This window comes from Bos grunniens, chromosome 21 (genome assembly GCF_055505025.1).
Source record: "Bos grunniens cultivar Pamir isolate PY7600 chromosome 21, Bosgru_T2T1.0, whole genome shotgun sequence".
Classification (NCBI taxonomy): Eukaryota; Metazoa; Chordata; class Mammalia; order Artiodactyla; family Bovidae; genus Bos; species Bos grunniens.
In genome coordinates, this window is record NC_141185.1 from 47,180,226 (window position 1) to 47,194,407 (window position 14,182).

The 14,182-nt window shown below is 41.0% G+C and overlaps 2 protein-coding genes across 3 annotated transcripts in view; one reads left to right on the plus strand and one right to left on the minus strand.

The window, feature by feature from the left end:
- Nucleotides 1–518: 518 nt before the first annotated feature.
- On the minus strand, nt 519–5,877 carry RAMAC (RNA guanine-7 methyltransferase activating subunit). 2 transcript variants are annotated; one of them, XM_086364353.1, is made up of 4 exons: nt 5,779–5,877; nt 5,021–5,069; nt 2,062–2,240; nt 519–1,342 (listed from the first exon to the last, which is right to left on the minus strand). In XM_086364353.1, exons 3-4 carry the CDS (start codon nt 2,229–2,231, stop codon nt 1,156–1,158), a joined length of 357 nt encoding a protein of 118 aa, XP_086220479.1. In that variant the 5' UTR covers nt 2,232–2,240; nt 5,021–5,069; nt 5,779–5,877; the 3' UTR covers nt 519–1,155. The 2 variants fall into 2 exon arrangements, with proteins under 2 accessions (XP_086220479.1, XP_086220480.1); XM_086364354.1 differs by having other exon boundaries at nt 5,418–5,877.
- A 2-nt stretch (nt 5,878–5,879) lies between these two features.
- The window catches only part of HOMER2 (homer scaffold protein 2), a 128,127-nt gene continuing 119,824 nt past the window's right edge, over nt 5,880–14,182 (plus strand). The window contains exon 1 of the mRNA XM_086364346.1: nt 5,880–6,569. The gene's annotated coding sequence lies outside the window, so the exon portion shown is untranslated. The remainder of the gene's footprint in view (nt 6,570–14,182) is intronic.

Here is a 14,182-nt window from a genome sequence, read left to right on the forward strand (position 1 = left end):
CCTTTTAATATCTTTGACCTATCATGAAACTTGTGCTCTTAATATTACTCTTAAACCAAATGAACTTTTTTCAAGAGATATGAGGACAGAGCAATAAAGCTCATCTCACCGTATTGATCAATGGACTAACTACCAAAATTTGAGGGAAAATACTTACAAGTATTTTATTTGAATAAAACCATTATAATGGCCATTAAAATGATGGGAAATATGGTGCTCATTCTGAAAGGAAGTTTCAGCATCACTGGATTTACAGAAGAGGAGGCAGCAAAAATGCACATCTGGAGGTGAAATAACATTGTAAACTCAACCTACATTAAATACCATAAAAGTAAATAGAGTCAAAATACAGCATTATTTACATATAACTGAGAAGAAAGGGAACATTACAGAGTTAAACTTTTGCATAACGTGTAATGTTTATGTAAGCAAAAGCCTTAGAGTTTGTGTAAAATGACTGTGTGCCTTAATCCCACCCACCACTAGATTTATAAATAAGACACTGAAACTGAGACTGATTCCTTCCTGATTTTATAGCTTTATTCTTGATATCCCTCTAAAAAGAGACGAAAATGATTGTGAAGATGACTCATACCTATAGAGTAACTACAAAGTTCCACATTCACATAACAACAAAAGCCAAATGAAATATACTGCAGTTGTTTTACCTTTCAATTACTACTGGGTACAACACATCATAAGTAGGCATAGTGGTGCATTCAGGAGCTGACTGTACTCCCTGTGTAAAATTTGAGGAATGCACACATCCGAGCGTAGGGATATTTCATCTTACAAATTAAAAGCAAGCATTTTCTACATAAAATTTTTATTTCTGTGTAAAACAAAGACAACTCCTGAAGGTCTAACAAGGAAAATTATATACAACATTCAAAACACTATTAAGTCATGAAACAAAGATGAATCTGAGGTAGAAGTCAAGCAATATAACCCACAACCTTTTTAGGGGAGTATTTATTTCCAGCAACCATCATGTCTCTCCAGTAAGAGCAAATTTTTTTAAAGTCCCAAGTTCCAAAAAATTAACAATCCATTTTCTACAATCAGATGTAAAACTATGACCAACAAAAGACACAATGTGAACTTTTGTCATGTTAACAGAGTAAATAATTTTACTAAAAGTTGGTGACACTTCTATCAGTAGTAGCCATAGGGAGGCCTTTGGTTGTAACCATAGTGTCCATATTGATGGGGGTAGTAAGGTTCTTGTCTGTGCTGCGGGTAATTGTTACCCCAGGATCGTCCATGCCATTGATTGGATCGATTGTCACTTGGCCACCCCCGTCTGCTATCCCTACCTCTAAACTGTCTGTTATCTTGCAACCTACAACAACAAAACAGAAATATTTTTATACTTCCCTTAAGAATAAAAACACATGAGAAATCTAGCCTGGTGCATTTCGTTTCTCAATCTAATACTCAGTAAACAAAACAGTAAAAACCAGTTCTCTTTAGAGTGTTATTGCACCAGGTATTCAAAACTTTCCTAAAATTCAGATCCAGTATTATACTGGATAGACTTTGCAGAGAAGAGGTAAACTATAGCTGCAAACTCAAAACAATAGGATGGTTCTGAAGCAAACTAAACCTATTCAGTTGTTCAAAAGCAGTATGGTAATATTCCTTTTATCTATTTTGAGGTATTAAATGGAAGTAATTTCCATTGTATAAACTTCTTTCTAAATGGAAACCAAAACAATACCTTCTTTATGGAATTTAATGTAAACGTTTTGTAGAAGACCCTAGGTTTTTAAAGCATAATTGCCAAGAAAATATTAGTCCAGAGAAAGAATATTAAAAAAAAAAAAAAAAACCATTAAAATACACATACACATGGCTGCATAGCAAGGGGAAAAAAAATATGGTGCTGACAAAATATTAAAGCAAAAATTTATCAGGGACTTAAGCAGTTACTAGGCACTCAGTATAGCACACTGAACAAAAACACTGATGCCTGCCCTCACGGGCCTTGGGGGCTAGATGATTCGAGCTGTCCTCTCCCAGATCAGCCATCTGCATTTACTCTTCAGAAGTAATACATACCGATTGCCTCTATTTCTCAGGCTGCCACCAGCTCTGCTATTCCATTCCTCAACAATCGGAGGGGACTCAGGAGGGCGTTTTAAGTATTCTTGGTATTCTTTGTCATCTTCTGTGAATCTACTGGCAAACATCTCTTCAAAATTTGGAACAGCTTCAGAAGTGTCAGTCATTCTGAAATTCTGTACAGGTTTTTAATATGTCTCTATTAGAATTTTTTTAAGTAACACCATCTTTACCAGATAGAAAATAGGAAGTAAACACTTTTAGGCAGAGTATGCGTAAAGCCCTTGTGTACCTTTAAACCTAAGACAGGCTAGATTCAATTCAGTCTTTCTTCACTACTATAACAGAGGCACTGTGCTAACTAGGAGCCTGGGATACAAAGATGAACAATATATCATGAACCTTGCCCACAAAGAGCCTGAGGTCTGGTAGAATAGACAGCCGTGGTATAAATATAAAGGGAAGAGCAGCAAATGTCAAGAAATGAAGCTCTAAAAGTGAGCAAAAGTCAAATAGTGAAATCTTTGTATTTAATGTAAACAACTCTGCTTTTTCTGAGGCAAAGGGGTGGTTTAAGCAGGAAAGTCTCAAGTGCAAATTTACCATTTAGAAGGATCACTTTTCTATTAATAACACTGTAGAGAACAGATTAGTGAATTTAAGGGCAGATTACTGCAATAACATAGGTGACATGGTGAGGATTTAATCCAAGGCACAGACTGTGAAAATAGTTTTAAAAGAATTCCAAAAGGAATCAGTCACTGAGTAGATGTTATGAAGAGAGGAGGGGATAAAGGATAACTCCTAGGTTTGTGGCCAAATAATTGGTCAGGTTATGGTATCACAGGAACTAGAAAGTGAAGGTCGGTGAAGATCCACACTGAGTTAAGTTAGTTATGATATGTATATCCACATGAAGAGTCAGTTCACAGTTTAAATATCTGGGACAGAGAACTGGGTGGACAATGAATGCAATGGGATACATCAGTTTTGCTGGTGGATAATGCTGTGAGAATGAGACTCCTCAGGAAGGCTATGGAAAAAGAAAGAGTATCAAAAAACAATCCTAGAGAACATCACCGTATAAAGACGATAAAGAAGGGCTAAGAGGAGAACCCAAGAGATTATCATAGAAGGCAAGAGATTAAAGAGTGAAAGGTCATTAGTGTTGAATAGTAACTGGAAAGAACCAAGAGAAAATTAATTTGATTTAGCCATTAGGAGCTGATTAGAGTAGCAGGGATTAAAGCAGGACTACAATTAATTAAGAAGTAATTGGAAAGTAAGGAAATAGAAATCTACACCCATTAGTCTATACTAAGCTTTCAAGAGGCCTGGCTGGAGACACACACAAAGGGCAGTAGCTAAGGGCTTACTGGAAGATTATCCCTTTTTCCCCAGACTAAAACACCTGATGGTTGGTGACAGGAAAATATAAGAAGAGCCAACAAAGAAAGAAAAAGACTGAAAATACAGTGAAATGAAGTGAAGTCACTCAGTCATGTCCAACTCTTTGCGACCCCATGGACCGTAGCCTGCCAGGCTCCTCTGTCCATGGGATTTTCCAGGCAAGAATACTGGAGTGGATTGCCATTTCCTTCTCCAGGGGATCAAACCCAGGTCTCCCGCATTGTAGGCAGATGCTTTTACCCTCTAAGCCACCAGGGAAGTCTCTGGAAAGACAGACAAAAAGGCCTTTAAACACAGAGCTATTAAAGTCGAAGGTAATTACTATAGAATGGTATCTAATATATTTTCTCTTTTTCTCTAATACATTCTTATTCTAGGTGTTCTGACACATGAAAAGAAGTACTATAAATATTATGTAATGGCTATGAAAACAAATTTTTTTCAGCTGAGTTTTCCAGGGCAATTATGGATTCACATTTGAAGCCGTATTTACCCAAATTTTCAGAGAGCTCCCTACCTCTGAGAAAAGATTTGACTTAGGCTGCAGAAGGCCTAATCCTTGAGGAATCAAGGAAGAAAGAGTTCACTTCTTTTTATCTTCAACCAAGATCTGGAAGCCAGCCCTGGAAGTATTTTGGAGGTAGCCCCAGATGCCCTGGGGCTTCCCTGATAGCTCAGCTGGTAAAGAGTCCACCTGCAATGCAGGAGACCCCGGTTTGATTCCTGGGTCAGGAAGATCCCTTGGAGAAGAGAAAGGCTACCCACTCCAATATTCTAGCCTGGAGAATTCCATGGACTGTATAGTCCATGGGGTTGCAACGAGTTGGACAGGACTGAGCAACTTTCACTTTCACTTCACTCAATGTCCAGTCCTTTCTTGAGGCAGTCCCATCCCCTACCTTTCCTAACCTAAACCCTATCTTTCTATTCTTTGCCTCAAGACTTGTTTTATGATGTGGGGTATATATGACATCATGTTAAAACTTTAAAACCAAATCTCTCTTATTTGACATCCTAGAATTATTTTTCTTCCTTTATCAATTCAGTTATAATAAAAAGCTTTTGTCAAAGAGATGTGATAGTAGAAGACAGCTTTTTCATTAGTTTGTCTTTCCTCCAAACTCCTCAAAACTCATGCGAATATTTATAATACTACTGTTGTCCCAACGAAATTAAACAAAGATTATTATTTGGATTAAAGAAACAGTATCTAGATGTTTTAACTTCTAGACATTAGAGTATGTCTTATTAAATACTAATGTGTCTGAGATTGGCAAATAGCTGTCAAATTCTCAAATCCAAGGTACAGTTTAAGATAGATTCAGCAAATTAAAACCGTGCCTCAGTTTCTTTAGGAAACACTGGAATCACCAGAAAGATGACCCATACCTAACCAGAGAGGTGATAAAAATCATAAGGCAAGGCAAATGTGCTATTGTATTTAATGTTCGCCCAGGATCCCGCTCCCACAAATAAGCAAATGTTTATCACCTTTATCATTACTGGTGAGGATGAAAGGATTTTCATTGATCCATGCTTTACTCACCTCAGGGATTTGAAGCGACTGTTCTGTTTAATGTTTAGATTGTGTAGATCTGTGGGAAGAAAAACAATAAACTTTACTCCCTTGAAAGAAACCCTCAAATGGTGTGTGCCGCGGGGACGGGAACCGTAAGGATCTTTAGTTAATTAAGTGGTAGGATTAAAAGACTTCCGACGCTAATTTGAAACAGGAAATTGGAGCTTAAAGTGCTACCGAAGAGCTACAAGACTTGTCCTCCGGGCCTTCAAAATCAATCCGAGCGTGAATAATAACTAGACAAAGTATGTTCTTTTCTGTTAAAAACAAACACAACAACAAACAAGGTAGATGTGTACTCGAGGACGGCTAGTTTTTAGGCCCTAAATAAAACCACACGGAACTTTCGCTGTGGGTCACTGACCTCGGAAAGGACTACCCAGAATGGGCAATCATGCCCTGAGAGATGAACCCAGAGAATTAACCGACGAAGACACCGACTGAGAACCGCTGCGTTTCTCAGTTCTCTCTCGCAGCTTTGACTGCTGGGCTCCTTCTAAAACACCTCGGCCCCAGGCGCGAGGGAAATCAGAGGCCAAGAGGGGGAAGCGGCTTCTGGTTTCGCCAAAAAGTCCGGTCCCAGAACTGCAGAGCCCGAGGACACCTCGCCGGCCACTCAGTTCGGCCTGCCCGCCCGACTCCCTCCTCCCTGCGGCCCGAAAGGACTCCTCCACCCAGGACTGTGTCTATCCCGCTCAGGGCTCCGGATGCGCACGTAAACCTACCTCCGGTCCAGGGCGCTGGCACAGTACCTCTGTGTACACTCCTTCAGCTCTCCCAGGTAACAGAGCCACTTCGGCCAGAATCCGACCGCCTCCTGACTTCCGCTTCCGGCGCGCTGAGGCCGAGGCAGGCCTGTGAAGTCTCGCGGGATCTTCAGATCTCCCTGTGCGTTTTTCCCAGTTTTCTCAATGCTGATGGCTTGTGCGGGGCTCTGCGGGAGTACTTGCTGCTCCTGCTAAGTCGCTTCAGTCGTGTCCCACTCTGTGCAACCCCAGAGACGGCAGCCCACCAGGCTCCCCCGTCCCTGGGATTCTCCAGGCAAAAACACTGGAGTGGGTTGCCGTTTCCTTCTCCAATGCATGAAAGTGAAAAGTGAAAGTGAAGTCGCTCAGTCGTGTCCGACTCTTCACGACCCCATGGACTGCAGCCTACCAGGCTCCTCCGCCCATGAGATTTTCCAGGCAAGAGTACTGGAGTGGGTTGCCATTGCCTTCTCCGGCGAGAGTAGTTAGGTCGGGCTAAAAGTGTTGATGCTTTCCGTGCGCTTCCAACTGGCCTGGTGACTGGTAGGAAGAGACGCATCGCTGTATTTTGAGCCCTCTTGATTTGGAGCCGGCGACGGCTAGGGACGAAAGTTCTGGAACTTCTCAGCTGAGAAGGGCGGGAAAAGCTGCCTTCGGCCGCCTGCGCCGAGTCTGCGTGAGGAATTTGAGGCGATTGCCGGCCGAGTAGGCGCGAGGGGATCCCTTCAGCGATACTACACCCTTCACTCCTGCTCAGGCGAACCTCAGTAGTAAGATTTCTCTAGTCCGTTTTGTACCTGTTTTTACCGAAACACGGCCCCGCTCTGCTCCAGCTTAAGTCGTCAGTACCCAGCTCCCTTCGGGAGTCTTGTCCGTTTCTTCTGTAATGTTCGTAGGTGTATGCTATGCTATGCTATGCTATGCTAAGTCACTTAAGTCGTGTCCGACTCTGTGCGACCCCAGAGACGGCAGCCCACCAGGCTCCCCCGTCCCTGGGATTCTCCAGGCAAGAACACTGGAGTGGGCTGCCATTTCCTTCAATGCATGAAAGTGAAAAGTGAAAGTGAAGTCGCTCAGTCGTGTCCGACTCTTAGCGACCCCATGGATTGCAGCCTAACAGGCTCCTCCGTCCATGGGGTTTTCCAAGCAAGAGTACTGGAGTGGGGTGCCATTGCCTTCTCCATCGTAGGTGTATAAACGCTGACTATTCCGCAGAGTATTTTGGCCTCCTTCCTCCCAAATTGCTTTCCAGAGTGGCTCCCTCATTTCTTTAATACTCTCATGAGTTTCCAGCTTGGAAACATCAATGTTTCAATTTGATGCCATTTCTGTTTTCCCCATTGATACTGACCAGCGTTTTTGGCCTTTCTCAAGCAATAGAAATTGACTAGTGACAAGAAATTCAGGGGAGGCTCTGTAGAGGCTCATGTCTCTATCTTGGGATGTTGAAATTCTATCCTTTAATTAAAGCTGAATGAAATAATAGCTCCATCTAGAAATAAGTTTTCCTTCTACTGAATGTTCATTATGCTTTGGAAACCATTCTTAATCTGTTCATTCAGTACCAGTTTCTCAGTTGGAACTTCTATTTGTGTACAAGTCTTTTCTCCCTTCTAGACCATAACCATTCATTTCTGCATCCTGAGTGTGTAACGTAGTGCTTTGTATAAAATAAGCACTCAGTAAGTGTTTGTGGAATGAATGATGAACTGTGAATGTTCCAATCTACGTTTTAGAGACATTACCCTAGCTCAAGTGTGAAAGATAGTATGAATGGGAAGATAGGATAGTCTTGGTGTTGGGTAATAAAGGTGAAAGCAAAAAGACCAAGATTACAATAATTGATTGGTATAGTAGGCAAGTGGATGATGGGAGAAAAGATCAGGAGGAATCAGAAAAGACTCCAATTCTTTAAGTCTTGGAAATTGTAACTGAGAAGGGAGGTGCATAGCATGTGTTGGTTTTAAAACAAAAATGAGCTCAGAGCTCAAAAAAGATTTTTAAAATTTGAAATAGTAGTGAAATATTCAGAAGAAAAATCTTAGGGGGGTTTTAGAAATACAGGACTAAAGCTGATGAAAGAGAAGCTATACCTAAATAGGTAAATGTGTGAGTCATCCGTGAAGAAACAACAGTTGAAAACATTAGGGTATATGATCTTTCCGAAGGAGAAAGTATTTATAGAGAAAAGCAGAAGGCCAAAACCTACAGCTCAGGAAATAACCCATATTTAGGAAGGGGGAATAGGAAATAATAAACTTGAAGGGGAAATTGGAATAAAGATGGGTAGCAATGTAATAGTTGAAAAACTCAGGCAAATGCTTGCCTGGTTGGTATCAGCAGTCAGAGACGATATTTGGGAAATCAGTTTTTGAGTCCAGCTTTCTGATTTCCTTGTGACTTTATTATAGTGTTATTTCCAGGTAATGAGAATTTACATAGAAAAGAGTATATTTCTTTTCTTTAAATTCCAAAACTGCACTTAGGAGCTCCTAGGCTTCAGAGAGTTTCTGTGAAAAACTGGGGATGCCAGCCAATTTTAAAATGAAACTATTTATGCACATAATATTTTCTCATATTCTGGTATCTTGTCAGTTACTATATTTCACTTTCTGGCATCACTGAGAAATAATCTGTTCCATGAAAGGGAATTTTCCAGTTAACTGACAGCCTTTAAGTATCAAAACTTGTTCACTGGAACCACTTCTCTAGAAATATACGTAAAATATAGTACTTACGTTCACTGGAACCACTTTTCTAGAAATATACGTAAAATATAGTACTTACTTCTGTACCGTAACCAGAGTAAGTGGGCCATAATTTAATCTTTGCTTGGCAATTAAGGATAATTGTTACAGCATCAGCTGCTTGCCCAGTGGCTCAGTGGTAAAGAATCCACCTACCAGTGCAAGAGGTAAGAGTTCAATCCCTGAGTCATGAAAGATCCTATGTAGAAGGAAATAGCAACCCATTCCAGTATTCTTGCCTAGAAAATCCCAGTGGTCAGAGGAGCCTGACTACAGTCCGTGGGGTCACAAAGAGTCAGACACGACTTAACAACTAAATAACAAAAGTAATAACAATTCTTTTCTGCTGGGTAGTAATGTGTTTTGGGCCTGTTAATACCTATGGAAAAAATTACCTTTTATTAGTTGACTTTGCTGTTTCTGTTATTACTGTTGTAGCTCAGTATTTTATCTTCTCATAGCTTTATAGATTGACCTAATTTGAAGCTTCACTTTGACCCAGAGATCTAGAGGCAAACGCTTTAGCAGAAGTCCCAGGGGGAATTGTGGCAGCAAAGAGTTTTCTGAGGCTGTGAGTGAATTTAAGACAATAATCATTTCTTAAATGATTAAACTGGAGCTGAAGAGGCAATATAATTTATTCAAAGGAACAGCCAGTAAGTGGCAGAACAGGATTTGGATCAAGTCTGTGATACTTAAGAAGGCCTTGCTTTTTCCTTAGTGAAACACTGTTTTCTCCTTTTCATTCTCTACTGTACAAGTCTCGAGCCACATTAAACAACTTTGCTGCTGCAACACAACCCGGACTCTTCCTCTCCACGGTTGATGTGGAGCTCCAGAAAACAGGAACTCCTGCAACCTCCCCACCAAAAAGTGAACTAACTCCACATGGTACCTGTTTCCTCACATTGCTTACCTTAAAAAAAAAAAAAAAATCTCTTGAAGTTGTATTTCATAAGCAGAACCCAAGTCAAATGGCTTGTCCCTGGCTTAAAGGAAGACTCGGCCAGTGAACTTCTAGTATCATCCTTGGAGAGAGAGTGCTCATCAGGTAGTAAATTGTCTGAACAGAAAGATATTCAAAAGATGCTGGGCAGTCCAGAAATGTGACATTTATTCACTTTAGCTTAATCACACTTTGCCTTGTATTATGGTTCATTATATATATGTATATAAAATCACAATATTGAAGTGGTGAAAGGATCATCTGGTTGAATGCTTTTTTTTTTTCCTCTTAATAAACACCCCCAAGAGATTAAATGACTTCTCCAAGGTCACAGAATTGATCAATGACAGAACTAGACCTATAACCTACAGGCATTCTTCATTAGTTTGACATCTTTTTGAGTGTTAGAAGCCAGGTACTGTTCTAGGCCCTGAAAACATCAATGAATAAGGATAAAAGCCCTGCCCTCATGGAGCTTCTATTTCTAGTGGGGGAGATAGACAATTAAAAAAATGAATATGTATGTGCTATGAAGAGTAGTTAAGCACAGTAAGAACACAGAGGGTAACAGGCTGCCACTTTGGTTAGCATAGTCAGGGAGTGTGTGCGTGATAATTTTCATCTCAGCCCATTTCCTTATATGGTGGAGTCCCTCTTTTCTCTCCTATCATGAATGTAAAAACTGAATACTTTGTTTATTTTTAACATCCATACCATTCACAAGGGAGTAAAAAAATCTCTCTCTCATTTCTGGGGCAAGGCAGATTTGCTGAGTTTGTAGTTTCATAGACTGTGCCCAGTGGCACAATTTAACTTCTGTTTCTATAGCTCGAGTTGGAATTACGGGCTCCTAAATGTTCTTTTGTCTTTATATTGTGTTATTCAAACCCATTCCCCCTTTCCACCCCACCCACTCTACTGCATCACAAACACACCAGAGCACAAGGGTTGAACTCAATAAATAAGTTCCCAAAAGAGAATTTAAAAATGATAATCTTCCACTCATTTTTTCTGACCTGCAGAAAATCTCATCATGTTTCCCTGCTCTGATTTTATCTTCTGCAAAATGGGAATAATAACCTTTGCTGATTGTCTGCTTTGTAAGATTCTTGTAAGAATTAATCATTGCGTGTATAAAGCACTTTAGGTGCCAGTGAAGAAAGATGCTATGTAAATTATAATGATAAAGTTATTATATGTTACATAAAGGTTTAATCTCCAAAAGGGAAACATTTCAAGTTATAGGAGGCATTGGTTTAGAGCCACATTTGTACTCCTGTGGCTTTAATTACATGGAATGGTTTTGATCAGAGATTATAGGATCTTAATCCAGTTCTCCACCTCAGGGTCGGCCTCCCACATCCAGAGTCCTTTGTCTAGGGGCCTTTATTCAGGACACTGCAGAAAGCAACCCAGTGTTTGTTGCAAGTTTGCTAGCTATCTGAGTATTTCTAATTACCCTAGAAGCCAGTTGATATTGTTAAATAAATCACACAAGAAGGAGAGAGAAGCAATCTTGGGGATGACAGAACTATGAATTGGTCTTAGTAGGTTGGACTTAAAGTCTTTTCCAGTTCTAAAGTGTGTGATTGTGATATGAAGGTGTTTTTTCCTCCTTTTCCCTAATGTTATATGAGTTAGGATACAAGCTATGTTTTCCAAGTAGACATAATTTCTGCCTATTTCTATTCCATTTGACAGGCCCATCCACGGCTAAATGATGGCTCTAATCTTCATTATCCTTCCTTTGTATTTTTGGTGACTGTTTTCTCTGTGTGCTCCACCATCTAGCTCTGGTCATCAGTGCTTGGTCCTGTCCACCTCTTCCTCAGATGTGTGTATTACCCTTAGAAAGGACCTTGAAAGTGTGTGAAAAGGCCAAGAGGCTTGTCCACAATTTACTGTCAGCCACTCCTTCCCCCATAACACCATACTCTCCCTCCAGGTACTTTTCTAGAATGTTTTCCAGTGAAGTGATGCTCACAGTTTGAGTGTTCAATGCATTTTCCAAGCACTGGAAAGAGGCATGAGTAAGTCAGGATCTCTGTCCGAGGGTGAACTGCTGCTATCTTACCCATTAAAAAAAAAAAAATTTTTTTTTAACATTTATTTATTTGGCTGTGCCGGGTCTTCATTGCAGCGCATGGAATCTTTAGTTGTGGCATACAGATTCTTTAATTGCAGCATATGGGATCTAGCTCCCTGACCAGGGACTGAACCCAGAGTATGGAGTCCTAGCCATGGGACCACCAGGAAAGTCCCTTACTCATTTCAAGAGGGAAAATCTCTAGGTCCCATTCCTGGGTTTTGGTAGGCTCACTGTCCTTGGTGACAGGTGGCATAGTCTTCCATTTTGTGAAGCCAGCCTTGCCTGGTCATCTTTCAAAAGAAAGGTACAAAAAATCCCCATTTTCAAACACATGTTCAGGCAATGCAAATGTCTTCAAAACAAGTGAGTTAATTCTAGGGAGTAGAAAGAGGACCAGGCAAGGAGTCAAGAAACTTGACTAAATCAAACTATTACTCTGTAGATTATCATGCAGATCACCACCTCTCTGGGCCTTGGTTTTCTCATTTTCTTATTTTGCAGATAATATTGAGGCTTCAATATCAATTCCCTTGATTTCCAAATCTCACAGGGAAAGACCTCTGCTGCAGGGTGACCTCTTTCTGCCCCCTTTCACCTTTTGTCTTCCAGTCTCTTGCTGCTGCATCTTTGATCAGTGTCCCCTTCAGCTCTGCTGAACATCACTCCTATAGTTATTCCTTCTCTTCTCTGTTTTCAACTCTCCTTCTGTAAGGGCTCCTCCCACCCCCACCACACCATGTAAACTTGCTCAAGTTTCTCCAGTCTCAAAACAAAACTGATACCCTGCCTCAATCCTGTGTCCTCCTATAAAGATCTCGGATCTCCTTTCCCCCTCATGGGGCACATCTTACAAAGAGTGCCCACAGCCTCAGCATTCTACCCTCCCCTCTTTTCTGTCCACTGTAGTCAGGTTTCTGCCCACAGACAACGCCACTGAAACCACACTGGCAAAGTTCCCCAGACAAAGTTGACCTAGGGCCAAGTTCAGCTGCTGTTGGTTTAAAATCTTCAGTTTATTTAAGATCTGGGAAGCATTTGACACTTTTATCTCCTCCCTCCCTTAAACCTTCTTCTCACTCTGTTTTCAGATTTCTCATGATTCTTCTCTGCCCTGGATTGCTGTTTCTTTCTCCTCGGCTGACCCCTCATTCCCCTACCCATGGCCCCAACTCTGCTCTCCTGGTGTTGCCCTTGGAGACTCAGACTCTTCTATGACTTCAGCTTCCCGCTCTGTGCTGATGACTCAACAATGGATATCCCCAGACATCCATCATATCTGAGCTCTAGACTTGGAAGTATTGCTGCATGTTGGAAATTTCTATCTGGATGTCCAGCAGACATCTCCAGCATGTATCTTAATGTGAATTCTTCTTTCTTCCTGAACCTGTTCATCTGCCTCTATCTCTGTTTTCAGAGAATGATTCTTTCCAGTTACCCACATCAGAAACCTGGAAGTCACTCAGGACTTCTCCTTCTCTCCCATCCTACCCACCCAGGCCTTCCCCAAGTCCGGTGGACTTCAGCTCCTGACCATCTCTTCTATTTATTCACTCCTTTTTTCTTCCATCATTCTGTTAGTTCTGACCCTCATCCCTTCTCATGAAGACCAGGTGATGGCCTCTAACTGGTCCCCACATATAGTCAGTGCATTTATCACAATGTATAATTTGTTTATGTGCACTTAAATGATAAGCTCCTTGAGAGGAAGGCTGTATCTTTCACGTCTTTAACATAGAATCTGGCAGCCCCCCCAAAAAAAAGAATCTGGCAGCCCATATATATGAACATTTTATGAATGATGTTCAATAAATGTTTATTGGTCCTGCCCCTACCTTCTTCTCCATTGTATGTTAGACTAATCTTTTCCTACTTCCTTCTCTCTTAGTACACACTCTACCTAGATAAAGACTCAGCTCACCTCCTGAGCATAGCACATGTTCCCCAGACACCCGATTATCACAGCACCTGCATCACCTCATTGAGTCTGTTTTCATGTCCATCTTCCCTGTGAGTATCAGTGCCGGGAGTCTCTGCCTTGCCAACACCTAGCCCCGAGACTGACACACACGAGGGAGTGAAGAAGCCTTGCGACTGTATGAATGAAGGAGTCAGACTTGCTGAGCTTCAAGTTCTCCAACTCCAAACCTATACAGTTTGACACAAAAACTGACATAATCTCAAAGTTTTCTCCTAGCAGATGGTCAGAACAGTTGAAACACCAATTCAAACAGTTGGCAAATACAAAGGTAAACATTTAAGAAAGTGAGTCAGAATGAAGGTGAATCCTCCAAAAGGAGTGAGAACATTGGCAAAACAGTGTCTCCATGTAGTCACAAGCACCCCCTTTGCATCTGATGGTGGGTTCCATATGTTCCTCTCAAGGCGTGTGACACATATGCCTTGAGAGCTTCTCAGGAGGGTGGGTGACAACCTACTGATGACTAAACCCCAGGGGCTAGAAATGAGCTGAAAGCGTGTTATTTCTCTGGAACAAAAATTAATTTTTTTCTTCAGCATTTTAATTTGCTCATTTTTGTAAACTAAACACAAACTTTACTCATTTATTTAATATTTGTTTCTGTTCAGTTAGAACTCTAGGAA

What these genes read in the sequence shown, in the direction of transcription:
- RAMAC (XM_086364353.1), bottom strand. Translation starts at nt 2,231, where the DNA reads ATGACTGACACTTCTGAAGCTGTTCCAAATTTTGAAGAGATGTTTGCC. An exon ending in CTGAGAAATAGAGGCAATCG is followed by an intron (nt 1,343 to 2,061) that starts GTATGTATTACT and finishes TTGTTGTTGTAG; the next exon opens with GTTGCAAGATAACAGACAGT.